Genomic DNA, 20,375 nt, shown 5'->3' with positions numbered 1-20,375 from the left:
GGGAGGGAATTTAACATAAATGTGGCTTTTAAGTAAACTATAATCTCTTCATTCTGTTAATAAACCGCCCTTCCATCCACTCTAGCATATGGAGAGCAAACAAAACAGATGGGGGATTTCCCTCTGCTGGTTTCTTTCTTATACTGATGGTTGTTTTCAATTCACAAAACTCTCAGCTGTCATCTCTGATTTATTTTCTCCGCAGATTTCTGTTCGGGTTACATTGCTGCTGGCTTCGGTGCATTTCTTTCCACACGATTCCCACTCCCCCTGCTTGTGCATAGAGCAGCCAACCAAGATTCATGCCTATTATAATAGCCCCACGCTGCCTTTTGCACGAGTCTCACAATGCCTTGAAGGCTGTGTGGCTCGCATTTGTGTTGGAGCATGATAAGAAACGTATCGAGGGAAACGTCTTTTTTTTTTTCGTTTTGTTGCTCGCTTTCAAGCCCCCTCCTCTTCTCTGTCTCTTCCTCTTGGGAGGGGGAGGGGGGCGAGGAAGCAATTCGGGATAGAGACCCCGCATGTGTAAGCCTCTCTGTGAATAATGAAATGTTTAAGCCAATCAAGCCAGCCCTTCCGACTGGGCCCGCCCCCTATTTGCTGGCCAGACTCCTCCCGCCCTCCGTCACTCCCCCTCCGGCCCCCGCGTGCCGCTGGATGCAGTGGGAAGGGAGCCAGCCCCGCTCCGCGCGGCGCACACGCGCCAAGGGCGAGGAGATTCCCGGCGATAAACAATAGCCGCCTGCTGAGGTCAGCCCCTGCGGGAGCGCGCCAGCCCTGTGCCGCCGCCTCCCGCCCAAGCCGGCGCTGTCCGCCCGCCGCGGTGCTGAGCCGGAGCAGCGGCGGCGGGGGGCCACGCTGGGGCATGGGAAGGGAAGGCGGCAGCGAGCCCCGTCCTCGCCCCCCCGCACGCCGCCTGGCCGGGCCTCTCCGGCGCTGAGCCCGCCGCGGCCATGGAAGAGGAGCTGAAGTGCCCGGTGTGCGGCTCGCTGTTCCGGGAGCCCATCATCCTGCCCTGCTCGCACAACGTCTGCCTGCCCTGCGCCCGCACCATCGCCGTGCAGACGCCCGAGCGGGAGCCGCACCTGCCCGCCCTGCTGCAGCCGCGGGCGGCGGGCGCGGCGGGGCCCGGGGGCGCGGAGGCGGGCGGCGGCGGCGGCGGGGAGCACGCGGACAAGCTGAGCCTGCACAGCGAGAGCGACAGCGGCTACGGCTCCTACACCCCCAGCCTCAAGTCCCCCAACGGGGTGCGGGTGCTGCCGCTGGGGCCGGCCCCGGCCGGCTCCTCCTCCTCCTCCTCCTCCTCGGCGGGCCCCAACTCGTCCCTCACCTGCCCGCAGTGCCACCGCAGCGCCTCCCTGGACCCGCGCGGCCTCCGCGGCTTCCCGCGCAACCGGCTGCTGGAGGCCATCGTGCAGCGCTACCAGCAGGGCCGGGCCGCCGCCAAGTGCCAGCTGTGCGACCGCAGCCCGCCCGAGGCGGCCGCCGTGGCGTGCGAGCAGTGCGAGGTGCTGTACTGCGCCGCCTGCCAGCTCAAGTGCCACCCGGCCCGCGGGCCCTTCGCCAAGCACCGCCTGCTGCCCCCGCCCAGCCTCCCCGGCGGCCCGGCCAAGGCGGCGGCGCCGGCGGCAGGGGGCGCCCCCCGCAAGTTGCCCACCTGCGCCGACCACGAGCTGGAGAACTACAGCATGTACTGCGTGAGCTGCGCCGCCCCCGTCTGCTACCAGTGCCTGGAGGAGGGCAAGCACGGCCAGCACGAGGTGAAAGCCCTGGGGGCCATGTGGAAACAGCACAAGGTAAGTTTGGGGCCGTGCCGCCCTGACCCACCCTGCAGGCAGGGGCCTGAACTGGCACTTTGCTCAAAATAGAGCAGCCCACCACTGCCTCCGTATGTGCCATCTAGAAGAGTTTCCTAGAGACAAGGTTGTGTTAGCCAGGGACTTGCACTCTGGGACAGTCCCTAAATGTCCTCTCCCAACTCCAGCCAGCCCCAGCACACCTATGGTAGGGGGGCTACTAAGATTCCCCTGAATTTGGAGAAATGCTCTGCTACCCCTTCAGGAGAGCGGTACAGTCACTTCATGTCACCTGATGCAGAGCATATTTAAAGGGGGCCAAGGATTTAGCCTCCGCAACCAGAAAGAAGTAGGGTAGCATTCTCTTTCAGTAGCAGTTCTTCTTGCAGGGGTTGGATCAGAGGGGGACAATGGATGACTCACCCTAGTGTCATGATGCTTATCTGGACATTGAAGCTTCTTCATTCCATGATTCTATAGCCTTCAGCTTTCCTTTCCCTTTTACATAACTGCAGTAGCCCCCTAGTCCTTCCTCCCTTCTTGATTATGTCCCCATTAGACCCTGGGCACCATATTCCCTTCTTATGACCCAATAATCCAAACACTCCCTTCCTGTGATCTTGCATTAGGCCATAACATCTCATTTTTCAGCTCTCAAACCAAATATGGTTTCTTTCCAAATCCAAGTGAAATCAGAGAGGCAGACAGTTGTTGGGCCTTCAACAGCATCTGTATTTGTCACTTTGCTGTCAACATGTCAGCTCCCCACGACTCTTCTGCTTTTGAAATGGAGGTGCCCTTATCAACTAATCGGATAGTGGATGCAAATTGAATTGACTATTCGATTAGTTGATTAATCTAACTTTAACATCCTTACTGCAGAGTGGAAAGTTGTATAGAGTTTATTGGCAAGTGGTAGTTGGGCCTTTCAGAGGGTTGTGTGGCAGCTGTGAGCCAAAGTCATGATAGAGTTAAGGATGGAGGAGGTAAGAATCTCATTCACATTGATCCAAAACCTAGTGATGAGTAGTATTTGGTTAGGGAACAGATGAAGGCTTGGCCAGATTGTTCCAGTCTGGTTCACTCATCCCTAGTATAATTTGAAGCATTCAGGGAATCTGTTGGGGGGGGGGGGGGGGGTTGCAGATAGTACTTTCACATCAGAGGGGTTTGCTGATATTTGTGTGCAAGATGGGGCTGCTGGGTAGTTTAATCATGAAGTCTTTGTGTATAAAAAGCTGTGGTAGTTCTATATCCTTTTTGGATAAGAGACCAAGAGGTGATTGTCATAAAATTGATTTGAAGCAGTAGCCTTGCCAGGAAGTCTGGATTTTGATTGGATTAAGAATTAATTATTAATACTTTACATGTTTGGAGTGCTCATCCTCCTCAGCACTTTACAAAGATCCATACAGCAGCACCAAGGAGGGACCCACCCAGAACTCCCAAACATGAAAGAAGAGCACCCAACTGCTATAACCTTTCAGGTGGGGCAGCATGCTTCCTTCTGTGGGCTACTAAAGAGGAAAGGCTCACCTCCTCCCTATTCCCTTTGATGTGATTAGGTCCTTTGTGATAGTGGGAAAGTATTTAATAATTTCTTGCTATTGCACAGGGATAGAAAATTCTTGTGCCCAGCTCAGTGGCTTGCCCACACACTAGTGCTGATGCAGAACAAACGGCTTCAATTTGTAAAAACTCATGGTAAGATCCCAAATGACATCCACTGCACAGAACTTAATTTATTGATCAGAAGAATGAGTTGCTGAATCAGTTCTGGAAATAAATCCAGGTATTTCCAACCAAGGACTTACTAATCTACTAACCCATCTCCTGAATAAGTTGAGTTTTTGTGCTTAGGAGTTAAATTCACTAGATTCATAAGCAGCAGCTCATGAATTCACAGCTATTGCCACTTATGCTAATTGCAGAATCTGATTTTGGTTGGAAAGTCTTCATTAAGGAGCCTGTTGAACTGCAGGTAAACCCTGATTGGTTTCAACATGGAAAAGTGTTTAGTAGATTGTGAAGCCTGTTTGTGTTCCATTAGAGTCTGCTTGTGCTACAGCTGATTAATGCCTTTTGAAATAGTATGATCATCTGTGGTGCTGATCAAGATACATTTTAAATCACTTCTCATTTGTCTTACAAACTTTGTCAGAGGAATGAACTAAATTCGAATGTTTTGAGTTTACACTGCATTTCCTCCTGAAGCGTGTTTTCACAAATGTGATTTTCCCTTGGGCTGTGTCTACATTGGCACGATCTTGCGCAAAAGCAGTCGCTTTTGTGCGAAAATGTGCTGCCTGTCTACACTGACCGCAAGTTCTTGCGCAAGTAAACTGACGTTATAATGTATGAAATCAGTGCTTCTTGCGCAAGAACTCTGATGCTCCTGCTCAGGAATAAGCCCTCTTGCGCAACTGTTCTTGCACAAGAGGCCAGTGTAGACAGGCAACATGAATTTATTGCGCAAGAAAGCCCTATGGTTAAAATGCCCATCAGAGCTTTCTTGCACAAGAGGGCGTCTACACTGGCATGGATGCTCTTGCGCAAAAGCACATCTCTTGCACAAACGCACATGCCAGTGTAGACGCTCTCTTCTGGAAGAGTTTTTGCACAAGAACTCTTCTGCAAAAGAGTTATTGCGCAAGATCATGCCACTGTAGAGGTAGCCTTGTTGTATATAGTTTGAATGTTATGATAAAGGTCCTAAAGGGAACAGTGAAATAACCTAAAATTAACAAATTTTGTGACTGTAGTAATCTTTTCTTATCTTGTTAGTATTAATTATTCTAAAACAACATACGTGTCAGGAAATAAAAATATGAAACAGCCAACAAAAGCCAATATGACCCCTCATTTCATGTTTATTCTCTGGTAAATTGGATTTGGGAATTGGAAATCTTGTAGTTGGAACGAAGAGTTTTCAGATGTAGTGATTTACACTGACCTGTCTTCTGGGTCCTGGCCAACCATAAATTAACGTGTTGTATTTTGAATAATATGAGAAATTTAATGGTTTGTACATGTTATTGCTCATCCACCATGAGCATTTTGTAGTCTTGTTAGTTTAATAAAGATATTTTCCCCTTAAACTGTATGTAGAAAGCTGCCATGAGTAAATTATTTTTGGAGAAGTTAAAAATTATGTAATATACAGATACAGAGCCATATCCTCAGTATAAATCAGTGATGCTCATTGGTTTATATCAGTTGTGGTTCTGGTGGGAAGACTTTTAAGGGATTGATCAAAATTGTGTGCTTCTAATGTCAGAGAGAAGTATGTTGTACTTTGTGTATGTACAGCACCTCGCACAGTGGGGCCATGATCACATTTGGGATATCTAGGCTCTAGTGTAATACAAAAATATGAATATTACTGGTAGATTTAAATTTTTATCCCTTTGATTCACAGGTATGGGGAAGCATGGTCAACAAGTTTCAGATCTGCAACTTCTTTTGAGTCCCGTCCCACTATGTATATTATGCATGCCCAATGGTTATGTTTTTGATCTTGTAGTAGAGACAGCATCAGGAAATGTAGGATATTAGGACACTGATGCATAGGGAGATGAGCAACTAGTTGGGAGCAAATATTGGAGTATGGAGGCCCCTTTAGAAAGTAGATCAGAATTGCCCAGAACTCGAATCCCCAGTACCCAGAATTTTGGAAGCTCTTCAAGAGTTCAATGCCTGGATCATATGATGTAATCAATAATTTGCTATAATGCTAGATGGAGGAAAAAAAGGTAGTGAGCAATGTACTCTTCTTTTGAGAGAAAGTGATAGAATTATATCTCATTTTCTAAAATCAAGGAAGACATCAGTCTTCTGTGCCTAGCTAGATTTGATTACTTGTCCTTCTTGTTACCTTTCTGTTATGTATGTGATAAGACTAAGAGTATAACCTTTTTACCTGTCTACCAAATCCGTATTTCATTATTGGATCCAGATATTAAAATTAAGATCAGTCTGAACAGAACAACATTTGTCAGGAATTATTAATTGTCATGGTTAATGGAGCTTGTAACTTGCAGTACCGCTTCAAGCAAATCCTTCCCCCATATAAAAGAGAACTCTGAATGTACTGGGTGCTTTTTATAGTGGCTTATAAAGGTTTTAGGCATCTGAATACATTTTGTTTTAATGGAAAGTACCCGAGTAAATCCATTTGCTTTAGAAACTACCCTATAAATGTTTTAATAAACAAGGCTATTATCTCTAATGGGTTAAGTGATCAGAGAACTGGCTTTCGTATTGTACTCGCAGTAGCACAACAGCAATTATTTAATGCATGAAAAAGTTTGGTCAAGTTATTTGATCAATGTCTTTGTCAAGTATACATACTGGCTGTGTCTAGACTGGCAAGTTTTTCCAGAAAATCAGCAGCTTTTCCGGAAAAACTTGCCAGCTGTCTACACTGGCCACTTGAATTTCCGGAAAAGCACTGACGATCTCATGTAAAATCATCAGTGCTTTTCCGGAAAAACTATGCTGCTCCCGTTTGGGCAAAAGTCTTTTTCCGAAAGACATTTGCCCAAAAGGGCCAGTGTAGACAGCATAGTACTGTTTTCCGCAAAAAAGCCCTGATCGCGAAAATGGCGATCGGGGCTTTTTTGCGGAAAATCGCGTCTAGATTGGCCATGGACGCTTTTCCGCAAAAAGTGCTTTTGCAGAAAAGCATCCTGCCAATCTAGACGCGCTTTTCCGAAAATGCTTTTAATGGAAAACTTTTCTGTTAAAAGCATTTTCGGAAATTCATGCCAGTGTAGACGTAGCCACTGGATCTTTGAGATGGTTATATGTGAAAAGCTGAGACTGTGTGCTCAGTTATCTTAGTATCCATGTAGTTGATGATTAAACTGGATTGACTCAGAATTTAGTAGCTGCCATGATAACTATGCGACAAAACGTAGTTTGTGGTCCCATGATCCACACTGTGCACTATGCTCTGATGTTGGGCATGAAATTCGATGTCAAAATGGTGGCAATTATACTTTTGTCACAGACTAATCATAATCTTCTTTATTTTGTGGATGAGGCACACCTATCCTGTTGAGACCATTCCACTAGTCACTGATTGGCAGAGCAAATCACACTCCAGCTCTGATCTCTCCATCCTTTGTCATATTGTCACATCATTCCATCACATTCTCACCCTGTGCTGGCACAAATTAGCGATGTTAAAGACTAGTCCACTAGTTGATTTCCCCTCCCCCCCTTCCCTTGCTGCCTCTAGGAGATAGAGGCAGCAAAGAGCGGGGCGGGGGGGGGGGGGGAGGAGTACTTCAAAGCGGCAGCACTGCACAATTGTGCGGCACTGCCGATTGAAACCCCAAGGTGGCGTTTCAAAGGGGCAGCCACTGCACGGCGGCTGCCCCTTTAAAATGCTGCCTCCAGAGTATCAAAGGGGCAGCAGTGGAGCCTGGGGTCAGATGGGGTCTCCGCAGCTGATACCAGGCTCCGCGCAGCACTTCCCCAGAACCCAAGATGGGTTCCGGGGAAGTGCCACGTGGAGCCAGGGGTCAGCTGGGGAGTCCTCAGCTGACCCTGGGCTCCTAGAGGCATGCAGCATAGCATGGAGCCTGGGGTCAGCAGAGGATTCTGAGTCCCCCGATGACCCCAGGCTCCCTGGCTTTGAAATAGACAATAGCCCCTGTTGGGGACTCTTGTGCATTTCAAAGCAGGCACCCATTTACAGCCCAGAGTCAGCAGGACTTCCCTCTGGCCTCAGGCTGTATGCGAAGTTCCGCATTCCTCCTTTGAAATGTAAAAGAGCCCCACTGGGGCTCTTGTACATTTCAAAGGAGGACTGTGGAGGTGCCTATCGACTAGTAGATGGAAATTCCATCCATTAGTCGATGTGCTAAGCATTTTAACATCCTTAGACTATGTCCTGTCCATGGGAAACAGGCATATGACCAAAAGGGGTGGGTGAAAACTGGGGGAATCTTCACCAGCCCCTTTAAGATGCTTTGGTGGCATATAGGGACCTTATAATGGAATAAAGATTTGGCCCAATGAGACTGGAAAAGTTTTGTTCCAGATATTGTTACTTCAAGTGCCAAGAATTTTGAATGGGACACAGTAACATTTTTTATATATATTTTTTTTATTTAAAAATATTTTTATCCTGTCTCTCTCTCTAAAATATTCAAGGTGGCTTACAACTTTTTAAAAACACAATGCAAATACAGTATTACAGCAGTTTGTTATGCAAGTTCTAATATCTCTTAATTGTAGCTGACATTACCAAGTTTGAACAATTTCAGGTTTATTGGTAAAAATTTCTAGATTAGATATCATTTGGGAATTTTTTCCAGGATGAGAGACACTATATGAATGTAAAATACTATCATTTCCATGCATATGTGAGCAGTTGCAGGCTTTTGTAAGTGTTGTGATTTAACTAGTCATTACATTTAATTGGAAAATGGAAACAATAACTGACTATCCACACACAGATTCACCTTTACTAAATTTTATTACAATAGAAATCCTAACTTACTCTTTTTTAGCACAAATCCTCTGTGCATGTAAGAATGCATACAATGCCAAGGGAGCCTTTTAACACTTAATTGTAAGAAGGAAGGATTAGTAAGAATTCATTTGCATTTTATCTCTATTTTTTCACTTTAAATTATGTTTCTTACAGACACAGCTGTCTCAGGCTTTAAATGGCGTTTCAGATAAAGCAAAGGAAGCTAAAGAATTTTTGGTTCAGCTGAAAAATATATTACAACAGATACAGGTAACTTTACAATACTAGTTGTTTTGATAATACAGGCAGTCCCCGAGTTACGCGGATCCGACTTACGTCGGATCCGCAGTTACGAACGGGGATTTTCTCGCCCCGGAGGACTGGAGCGGCGGGATGCCTGGTCCCGCCGCCCACCTCCTCCGGGGCGAGAAAAGCTGCTCCCCATCTCCCTGGTCTGCTGGGGGAGCCAGCAGACCAGGGAGACGAGGAGCAAAGCGGCGGAGGACCCGGGCCGGACCTGCGGCGCTGATCTGGAAGCGCCGTGGGTCCGGCCCGGGTCTTCCGCCGCTTTGCCACTGCAGACCAGGGAGACGCTGAGCAAAGCCGCGAAGGACCCGGGCTGGACCGCGGCGCTGATCTGGAAGCGCCGCGGTCTGGCCCGGGTCCTCCGCCGCTTTGCTCCGCGTCTCCCTGGTCTGCTGGGTGGGGGACGCAGCTAGTGGGCCCCCCCCAGCAGACCAGGGAGACGTGGAGCAAAGCCCGGGGCCTGTGGTAGAGCAGGAGGGGCGCTGCCAGTTGGTCCCGCAGCACCGCTCCTTGGCGCTACTGGACCAACCCAGCAGCACCCCAGCTGCTCTGCCCCAGGCGTCCCCAAGTCAGCCGCTGCTGAAACTGACCAGCGGCTGACTACAGGAAGCCCGAGGCAGAGTTGTTCTGCCCCGGGCTTCCTGGAATCAGCTGCTGATCAGTTTCAGCAGCAGCTGACTTGGGGACGCCTGGGGTTCTTAAGTTGAATCTGTATGTAAGTCGGAACTGGTGTCCAGATTCAGCCGCTGTTGAAACTGATCAGTTTCAGCAGCGGCTGAATCTGGATGCCAGTTCCGACTTACATACAGATTCAACTTAAGAACAAACCTACAGTCCCTATCTTGTACATAACCCGGGGACTGCCTGTACAACAGACATAAGAGCTTAGTGCATAATTTAATGTATTACTTTAGTCTTTGACTGTTCATAAATTGCCTGGAATAACATATAGTTTCCTTTAATGCATCTGCAGGCAATACTATTCATCTGTTAATGTCTGCAAATATTTGTTGGCCTGTCGAATGTATGCCATTTGGTGCAAGAAGTTGAAATACAAATTCAATAGTATGATGTGCTTTTGTTAACTGACTGAATGAGTGTAATTCTTAGTCAGGTTTTGATATAAATATTCATTTTTACAAATTCAAAGTTTACGACATGTGAAAAGTCTAATATTTGCTTAAAATATGCAGTTTCTGAGAATATATTTGTATTTTAATTGTTACGATATTTGTGGAAAGTTAAAACACAAAATGGGCACAAGCACTGCCAAAATCAATTCAGTTTTTTATTTGAGTGGAAATTACTGTTGTGTGTAAGGATGTAAAAGAGTACTCGAATAGTCAACCATCCGATAAGCCTAGACTTATTGGGTAGTTGAATCGACTACTTGCATTTCCCCCTCTCCCTTGCTGCCTCTATATCAGAGGCAGCAAGCAGGGTGGGGGAGCAGGAGCTGCTTAATGCTAATATATTAATGGGTCTCAATAAATCAATTTTGTAGCATAATCATCTTGACAGTGTCCCTTTAGGCATTTTATAGCCAGCAGCTGTTAATGGTGCAACATGTAATGGAATCACAAAGGAAACATGGACATGCCAAATTCTTGAAAGGAAACATTTTGAAAATGTAAAATGTGTATATAGTTTGGGTAAATAACAGTTTTTACTGTAAAAACTTCATTTTCATAGATTAATATGATTGTCACTTTATTCTAGGAGAATGGGTTGGATTATGAAGCTTGTCTGGTTGCTCAGTGTGATGCCTTGGTTGATGCATTGACTCGTCAAAAGGCAAAACTGCTCACAAAAGTTACCAAAGAGCGTGAGCACAAATTAAAGGTGAGCATAACTATTGAGTTGCAAGCATTCCAGAACATATTTATACTGAAATGACTCTTTAGCCTAGTGTTAATGCACACATCTTTACTCAGTTAAATTCCCCATTGTTCATTTCTTGAAATGCTTATTCTTAACGTTTAACAAGGTCCATAACTATGACTTCAATGGCATTATTCATGTATTTGAAGTTAGGCATGTGCTTAAGTAACTTACTCAATAGTGCTTCCGTCTTAGGCGGTACTCTTATTAAAGTTTATGAGTCAAATCCTGACAAGTGCTAAGTAATCACAACTCCTACTGAAATTATCAGCAGTTCAAGCATTCAGTACCTCTCTGGTTTTGATCAAATGGAAGCAATCTTATTTGGGAAAGAATTGAATAAAACTTCAGATTTTAGCCATTTTGTAAAAACCTGTGGAACCTCTAATGTCAATAAAACACATCCTGAAGCCTTTGTTCACTCTTTTCTCAAGAGACATGCCGATAGATCTGTTTTTGATAGCTATAAATTACAAGTTTTGGGTGCCTTACAAATATTTTTGTATTGTCTAATTAACAAAATATAAAAGGAATGGAAACACTGCTTAAGCTTAGTGATCTGGGAACATCACTCTGACAATATCCTAAATTTGTAATGTCCCACCAAAAACCCTGGATCCTCCTATCACTTACACCATTTTTACCTTGAATAACTCCCTAGACTTCAATGGATTTACTCCTGATTTACAGCAAGATGAGAGCAGAAAGAAGTCCAAAGTTGGGAAAAGGGGGAGATGTGCCTTTTATATTCTTTTCCCAAGCAATGAATCCTCTGGACGAACAGGGGTCTATTGTAATTATGAAGGGAATGACAGACTATTGACTGTACAGCAGTTCTCATAGTTATCCTAATTAATATATTAGGTTTAAATTAGTTTTTGTATTAAAAGCTCAAACTTTAATGGAAGTGCGGTTGTGACTGCAGTTAACACCCATTAGATTCTAATTCCTTCAACCATGAGCAGACCTGAGTATTCAACACAATCTGTTCTTATAATTGAGATTCCCTGTATGTGACATTTTGCCAAACTAATTATCAGTATTGACAATACAGAGCAAAGAAGTGTAGCGGATGCAGATGAGGCAATACCCATATGGCAGCTAAAGCAAACATAACTTTAAGACTCTCTTCTATTCACTGCCACTGCTTCTGAAATAATGTACTTGATTCAGTGAAAGCTGAGTGGATTATCAGAAATGTACTGATGTTTTCTTTTGCAGGTTGTGTGGGACCAGATAAATCATTGTACTCTGAAGCTACGTCAGTCAACGGGACTTATGGAATACTGTCTGGAAGTAATCAAAGAAAACGACCCTTCTGGGTTTTTGCAGGTATTTTCCTTCCTAGTTTTGTAAAAAACAAAAGGTTGTACTGGAATGTAAAACTTGATCTGATATGGAGAGTTTGGATTAATGGCTTGGAGATGGATGATGGAGCCTTTCAGGGTGTGTCTACACAGCAAAGTTATTTCAGAATAATGGCCGTTATTCCAAAATAACTATATGAGCATTTACACAGCAATTCCATTATTTCAAAATAATTTCGAAATAACAGATAGCTTATTCCGACTTCTGTAAACCTCATTCTACGAAGAATAACACCTATTCCGAAATAGCTATTCCAAAATAAGGCATGTGTAGATGCTCCGCTTCTGCTACTTCGAAATAGCTCCTCACCAGGGCTATTCTAAGTTATTCCTCCCGGGGTTCTAAATCAAGATAGCATGTCTACATTAGGGAAGCCTGCCTCGGATTAATTTTGAGGATTCCCTGCAGTGTAGACGTGCTATTTTGAAATAAGGTTTTTCGGCATAACTATTCCAGCGTAGCTTATTCCGAAATAACTGTGCAGTGTAGACATAGTCTCATACATAGGCTCATATTCTGACCTTGTCAATAATACCCAGAAATTATTATAGTTTGGTGGCTAGTATGAAATAATTTGGTGGCATTTTGTATTTCCCAATGGACAAGGGTCTGCCTCATGAGAAAACCCTCCAACATAATTGGTACTCTTTTTGGTAGTCTCAATAGAGGCCAAGACTGGCATGGAAATGGAAGACTCAATTCTCCCCTTTGCCTAACCTGCTTTCTTTGCTGGGGGGATGTGGTAGGGAACCATCAGGGACCTGGTTATGGCTTCCCGATTTTTGTACCAACCCAGTTCCAGTGTCAGTTAGGCTACATCTATACTGCAATCTTCTTTTGCGACAGCTTATGCAAATGAAGTTCAGAGTAGAATATTGCCATGCTTCATTTGCATAATTAATTGGCAGCTGTTTTTGCGCAAGAGGCTTTTGTGCAAAAAGGAGCTGTGTAGATGGCTCCTTTTTGCTCAAAAACCCGCTCTTGCGTGAGAGCCGTTCTTCCTCATTTTTTCAGGGAGAACGGCTCTTGCGCAAGAGGGGGTTTTGCGCTAAAACAGCTGCTAATTAATTATGCAAAATAAAGCACAGTGATATTCTACTCCATGCTTCATTTGCATAAGCTTTTGCGGAAGAAGGCTGCAGTATAGACTTAGCCTTAGTTAGAGAAGCCTAGAAACCTTGCATCATGGACCCCACCAAGCCTTCAACTTGCTCCTGATATGACTCGGTCCTGTTGCCATACCTCTCAACCTTCAAACCTGCCAGTGTGAGAGATCAAAATGTGTGCCCATTTTGATGGAGATATGGAATGCCTATCTTGTTGCACGTCCAACCTAATTTACAGATGGAAATGTTTTCTAGATTGATCCTTTTTAAAGGATTATTTTCTCACTATATGAATTAATTAAACCACTTTTTAAAATCAAATTCCTGTCACATGCAGCCATAAAGTCGCCTCGTGTGAGGTATCAGCAGGATAGAACCCTGAAGTGCTAGATCCCCTTTTACAATGCTTCTTCTCAAAGAAAACTCTTTTTCCCCCCTTATTCTCACAGGAGATTTGTTCTGAAAAGTCAGTATGAGAAGCTTCAGCACACGTGGACCAAATTTCTATGCTTGCTTCAGTTATGATATGCAGAGGTGCTGGAACAATTTTTATAGTGGGGGTGCTGAGAGCCATTGAATCAAACTGTAAAAACTCTATATAATGGAATCCACTTTAAGCCAGGGAGTGTGGCAGCAACATCCTGCACCTCTAGTCTAGCACTTGTGATGCTATGGCATAGTCATTCAGATTTGTCATTTCTAACTTATTCTGATACATTTTGCATTTGCAGTTTCATTAAAAGCCCTAATATTCTTCTTAAGATTTCAGATGCTTTAATCAAACGTGTTCAGGTCTCTCAGGAACAATGGGTTAAAGGAGCCTTGGAACCGAAAGTGTCAGCTGAATTTGACCTGACTCTGGACAGTGAACCTTTACTACAGTCAATTCACCAGCTGGATTTTATTCAGATGAAATGTAGGGGTGAGCTTTTGTGATTTGATTTTTTTTTTTAATTTCATGTCTGCTTTGAAACAATGCTGTAAAGGGGGGAGGGTGGAAGAAGCTGGGGAGAGGGAGAAAGATAAACTACTTGCCATTTTTGGATAACTATTTTTGTCTTCTCTTAATCAAACATGAGTTTACCAAGGAGTGCTTTAACCTCACCTCAAGTGATCAGGACAAGTTCAGACAGTGCAATTTGGTGAAGTTAAAGATTCAAAAAGATAAAAGTTTCAGATAGAGACAATCTGTCAGCATTGAAGGTGATAAAGACATTGGTGTCAATCTGAACTTGAAAATGACATCGCTCCATTCTGAAAAAAACTTAAAAAAACAATGAATAGTCCTGCAGCACCTTAGAGACTAACAAAAAATGTAGATGGTATCATGAGCTTTCATGAGCATAACCCACGTCTTCAGATGAATGGAGATAAGAGGTCCGGGGTGCAAATAAATAGCAGAGAAAGAGAGGGGTTGGGGAGAGAAAGAAAAGGGGAAAACATGCATTTTTTTTTGTTAATTAGAGTGTCCTTGCTAAATGAGGCTAATAGGGTGGGTTATAAGTATTCTAAGTACCTGGTGCTTAGCATTTTATGTCATTAGGATATGGAAAGTAGCAGCCAATTCAGGTCAAATCTTTGTTGAAACCACTATTCAAGGTGTCAGAGTAAATGAAACCCAGTTCTACAGTTTCTCTCTCCAGGAGACTTTTGAAATTGTTTTGAAATAGTACAGACACCTTTAGATCTATTAGTGAGTACCCGGGCAAGTTGAAATATTCCCCAACAGGTTTCTGTGTGTTACCATTTCGAATATCTGATTTGTGTCCATTAATCCTTTGTCGACACTGTCCAGTTTGGCCAATATACATGGCCGAGGGGCATTGCTGGCATGTCGTGGCATAGATCACACTGATGGATATGCAGTTATATGAGCCTCTGATGTGGTGGCTTATGTGGTTAGGTCCTGTGATAATGTCACTTGAATAGGTGTGTAGACAGAGTTGGCACCGGGGTTGATTATATGTGGTTTTGGGAGCAAGGGGGTTTCCTGGATAAGTACATTGGAGGTGTGCTGCATGGTTGCTGGAAAGAATTTGTTTGAGGTTAGTTGGTTGTCTATAGGCAAGGATTGGCCTGTCCTCCAAGGCCTGTGAGAGTGAGGGGTCATTTTTCCAGGATAGCTCCTTTCTGCAGCATTCACAAATTGAATGCAGTTCATCAAAAATGAGTTGCTGGGATAGCTGGCTGGAAAACTACAATTGCCTTTTGTGGAAAATTTTGGAGGTTTCAGAATTTTACTATGGAAACGTGAGCCTGGCGGTTAGTTCAGGCAGGTGGGATATGGGAGACCTAGATTTAGGGCCCTTCTCTGTCTGAGTCACCATAAGGCCAGTGCCCTACGCATAGGACTGTATAGTTAGCATCACTCTGGAGCAATTAACATTGCATGTTTTACACAGGGTGGAACAGTTTCAACAGGAGAGAAAGCACAAGACTGACTGTGTAGCCCAGTGATGAGGGCATTGACCTGGAGACCAGTGGTTTGAACATGAGTCTGCCAGAGCCTAGCTGAGTGCCCTAATCACTAGGGTATTGGCTGAGCTGGAATGAACTGGCTCGTGCGCTCTCTCTTCCTCCTGCCCTCAAACTTTTGTCAAAATTGATCCATTTCTACGAAACGAACAGGTTTTGAAAAAACAGCATTTTTTTTTTTTACAGAAAACAGTTTTTTTTTAAATTTTCAACCAGCTCCAGTTACCAACATGTTAGCAAGTGGCAAACAAATTACTTCTTTTTCACAGAGATTGTCTACACTACTGCTTAAGTTGATGTAAATTGCATTGCTCAGGGGCATGAAAAAGCCACTCTCCTGAGCAATGTAACTTACATTGACTTAAGCAGTAGTGTAGACAAGCCCTGTGAAAAAGAAGTGGGGTTTTTTTTGGTAACTAGTATCAACACCTGACTATGTCAGTGGGAGATGCTCTCTTGCCAACATAGCTTTTGCCTCTTATTGAGGTGGAGCAATTACGTTGACAGGAGAGTGCTTTCCCATCGATGTAATATGTCTTCACCAGATGTACTACCAACACCAATTTAGTGTTGTGGTGAAGACAAGCCCTCAGTCAGGCAGAACCATCATGGATAGCTATGCTCAGTGAGGATACTGCATTTGCCAGAGCCCAAAATAAAGCTTTTGTAGGTATGGGCAAGAAATTGCCATGGAAGATCATTGCCTATGGAATTCCTTAACATCAAAGATCAGGGTTAGCACAAGCCTCGCTGTCTATAGGAAAAATTGCAAGCCTATTATTTTGAACAAGACCTTCCTCAATAACAATGTCAGAAGAACAGCCCAGTGATGTTTCTTGTGGGAGATGAGGGAAGGGAGAACAAGAGAGAGCTGGTAGAGAGCAAGTACCATATGCAAAAAATATGTAATGACGTCTACATGTTTTTGGAACTTAGATACCAACATGATGGGCACATCCAAACTAGATGTATGAACAGACCTAGACATTCTATAGGGGCCTGATCCAAAGTCCACTGAGGTAAATGGGAATCTTTCCATTGACTTCAATAGGCCTAAAGATACATGTGGAAGACTAAAAAGAGTCTACCAGAAAGTACTGGATGGGTTAAAGATAATTTTGTTTTTCTCTAATGCCACACAAGCAGTCCAGAAATATGAGAATTTACGTTCATCTAGTTTATCTGTTCTCCATAGGCTAAGTTCTGAACTGAAAGAGTCCAAGTTAATTCAAACAGAGTAACTAATATGACAGCTTAATCCTTGTAGAAACAGCAGAAATTGTAGACTTCAGATTAATAGTTAAAAGGTCAAAGTAAACTTAAGGAAAGGGGATTGTAACTTGTCATAAATCTATCTTCTGTCTATACTATATGTAGTAGAAATGTGCATCTGTCTGTCCATCCTCCTGAGTCTGTTTGTTCCAGAACTCCTCTTAAAAGGTAAGAGCTAAAACTGCCAAATTTGGTAGGCAGCTTCCTCTTATCATAACTTAGAACAATAGGATCTGCCTGGAATTTGATTGTTGCTCAAAAAATGGAAAGGGAGGGATCTGGTAGGAGAGACAATTGTACTGCAGAATGACCACAGTGGGGCAAAAGGGGTCAGAAATAGGGTCTTGGCAGCTATAACCACATTTGGCCAACAAGGGTGGAGAAGTGGACATCATCATCATCAAGAACCATAGACTCAACGCCAGTTGGTGTCCAATGCCTCCCTCTTTCCATCATTCCCTGTCCAGTGCAGAGTGGCTTAGTTTCTGTAGACTAGCTCCACATCAATCTACTATATCATCTACTCATTCTCTGTGGGGTCCCCCTCTCCTATTCAGACCATCTATTATGCTGGGGTCTTAACTTTTATTTACTATATATTGCAGAGATTTTGTCTGTCTATGAGCAAGTTTGTCTGAAACTGTGGTGCATCTACCTTGCAGGTGTTCCCCAGCTCAAGCTTAGCCCCGATTTTTTTTTTCCCCCTGCAGCAGGGAGCCCACTCTGGCACTCCAGCTTTGCCCTCCTTCCCCCATGTGGGTGGAGTTCCAGCAGTGGCTTCCCTCTGTCAGGGGAAGGTAGAGAAAGCCCTGAGCCTCACTGCACGATCTGGCTCGTGGGGAAGAAGCGTCCCCCCTCCTCCTATCCTTTCTGGGGGAACAGTAGCGTGTGGGCGCTCTACCTGGAGGATTTCTCCACTGCTCCCAGTGGCCAGAATCTGGCCAGTAGGAGCAGCAGAAGGCCGTGCCTGGAAATGGCGCAGGGTGCAAAGGCAAGTAAGTGCCCCCCCCCACCCTGATGCCCAGATCCTGCATCCTTCTATGCACCCCCCTCACACACCTCCCTCCATCAAGACCCTGCATCCCCAACCCGCTCCTGCACCCTCCCCCTTGACCAGACACCTATCCCACCCTTGCTCCTGCACCCTCCCTCCTGGCTCACACTGCACCTTCCTTTGCTCTTGCCCCCTTTCTCTGGCCACTCTACTCATACCCTACCTTCCATCCAGTCCTCGCACCCTCACCTCCTCCTGCACCCCCAACTTCTTTCCAGACCTTGCACCCTCACCCCCTCCTGCACTACACCTCCTGCTTAGATTCTGCACCCCATCCCTCTCACTGGCAGCCCTGTCCCGCACACTGAACCCCTCATTTTTGTCCCAGCCCCAGAGCCTAAGGGAGTCCACAAAATCCACTAACCCTGGAAACCCAGAAGAGTAAATTTGGCCTATGAGAAGCCCTGAACCTCAGTCCTCCCTGTCCCTCCCCCAGTGGGGCTAGAGTGCCAGAGGAGAAACACTTGTCCATGGCTGCAGTAGCTCCAGTAGTAGAGTGGGGGAAGAAGTATATATCTCCTAGCTGGGGGACAAACAGACACACAGACAATTATCTGAAATACATAATAGATAGCAGTGCCTTTCTCCACTTCTGCCCTCTGTTGGCCCAATGGGGTTATAGCTGTCTTGGTCCCCATCTCTGGCCCCTTTCTGCCCCCTGTATGGTCATTCTGCAGTATAACTGTCTCTTGCCAGTTTTATGAGAAACAACCGAATTCCAGGCACATCCCATTGCCCTGGCACAACTAAACTTGATAAGAGGAAACTGCATACCAAATTTGGTGGTCCTAGCTCTTACCATTTAGGAGGAGTTTTTGAACAAATGGACTCATAGATTGGCAAACAGACAGATGCACATTTCTAAAATATATAGTAAGAAGATATAATATACTTTTTGGTTGTGTGTGCCTCATAGGGTTCTGTTAGGGTATGTTTATACTGCAATCACCGCATGTGACTCATCTTGAGTAGACCTTCTCAAGTTGGCTATAATCTGGCTATCTTAGATCCTGAGCTGTGAATCTGTGTAGCATGCACTTCAGCAAGGACTGAACAAGCCCCTAATGCTCCCTAGATAATTGCACACAGTGCCAGCCAGTGGGTGAAATGCACACGGCTGCAGCTTCAGTGAAGCATGCTAGATTAAAGTTAGTTTGGGTACATGCACTTGAGTTGCAGCCACACTCTGTGAATAGGCACACTCTTAATTTGACATGTTGGAATGTACTAGAATTTACTATTGCAATCTCACCTCTTTCCTCCCGCAGTTCATTTCCATTCCATACCAGATGGAAAGTACTTTTAAGTTCCCAAAATCCATCTCTGTCTGCCCTGGAGCTACCTGGTATGTGCTGGCTTGCCCCAAAAAGCTTTTCTGTGTCAGCAAGCTGGTACATAGCCATCTCTACCTTCATTGCTGGTTCCTTAGTGTCTAAAAATTTAAAACAGCTTTATGCTATCATCTCATTCACATACTGAGAATCTGAAGTGCTTACTATCTAGATGGCCCAGTGTGTAGAAATGAAAGGAACTATTTCAAATAGTTCATATTGATAAAAATAAATGATCATGTTTTACTAGACAACAATCAGAGTGGCAAGAAACAGGGGTCTATAAATAGACTGGGAAGACAGCACTACGGCTGTGTCTACACTGGCTACTTATTCTGGAAAATCAGCCGCTTTTCTGGAATAACTTGCCAGCTGTCTACACTGGCACCTTGAATTTCCGGAAAAGCACTGACGATCTACTGTAAAATCATCAGTGCTTTTCCGGAAAAACTATGCTGCTCCCGTTCGGGCAAAAGTCCTTTTCCGGAAAACTCTTCCGGAAAAGGGCCAGTGTAGACAGCACAGTAGTGTTTTCCGCAAAAAAGCCCCGATTGCGAAAATGACGATCGGGGCTTTTTTGCGGAAAAGCTCGTCTAGATTGGCCACGGACGCTTTTCCGGAAAAAGTGCTTTTCCGGAAAAGCATCCTGCCAATGCAGACGCGCTTTTTCCGGAAATACTTATAACGGAAAACTGTTCCGTTTTAAGCATTTCCGGAAAAGGGTGCCAGTGTAGACGTAGCCTACATGTTGAGGTTTTGTTGTTTTTCCACAAGCAACATACAGAATAACCCCTGGATTTGTAGTCTCATAAAAATACATGCCCCTCCTGAAACCAGTCTCATTCACCACGTTGTACCAGAGAGCAATCAGTCTTTGCCATGTGCTCTGGTGTCATATGGGAATTCTGTCAACTCCCTGTTTTGTTTGGTCTGGGAACAGCATATGCAGAAGGCACTTTAATGACATTCAAAGCTAAACCAGAAGGGTGATCAGGTACTATCCCAAGGGAAAATGTACCAGACTGACCATTTTAACTGCAAGTTATTTTTCTATGTTTGTTTACACCCTGGTACATGAAGATTGGAAACTGGAGTAGGAAACGAAGCTGTCCATGTCCGAATGAGGAAGATGAGGGAAGGGGAGAGAGACAAGGGGAGAACTGTGAAAAATAACTTCCTCCCCCTACCCACTGGGGAATGGAACATTGTCATCAGCACCTGTAGATACTTGAATTTCTGAAATCTCTTTTCTTTTTTTTTTCAAATCTCTGGCCTGAGCTTGCATCACTGAGCTTGCAT

The 20,375-nt window shown here is 44.7% G+C and overlaps 1 protein-coding gene across 5 annotated transcripts in view; it reads left to right on the top strand.

Moving 5' to 3' along the window:
* The first annotated feature begins 676 nt into the window (after positions 1-676).
* TRIM67 (tripartite motif containing 67) overlaps positions 677-20,375 on the top strand; it is a 54,096-nt gene continuing 34,397 nt past the window's right edge. For 3 of the 5 annotated variants that reach the window (XM_075924702.1, XM_075924701.1, XM_075924698.1), the window contains exons 1-5: positions 677-1,799; positions 8,458-8,553; positions 10,309-10,431; positions 11,692-11,802; positions 13,707-13,866. In XM_075924702.1, coding sequence (XP_075780817.1) covers positions 957-1,799; positions 8,458-8,553; positions 10,309-10,431; positions 11,692-11,802; positions 13,707-13,866 — 1,333 coding nt within the window. In that variant the 5' untranslated portion in view covers positions 677-956. The remainder of the gene's footprint in view (positions 1,800-8,457; positions 8,554-10,308; positions 10,432-11,691; positions 11,803-13,706; positions 13,867-20,375) is intronic. The other 2 variants (XM_075924699.1, XM_014573037.2) reach the window with 1 other exon arrangement.

Source organism: Pelodiscus sinensis, chromosome 3 (genome assembly GCF_049634645.1).
Source record: "Pelodiscus sinensis isolate JC-2024 chromosome 3, ASM4963464v1, whole genome shotgun sequence".
NCBI classification, from domain to species: domain Eukaryota; kingdom Metazoa; phylum Chordata; order Testudines; family Trionychidae; genus Pelodiscus; species Pelodiscus sinensis.
This window is presented reverse-complemented; position numbering and strand designations above follow the sequence as displayed.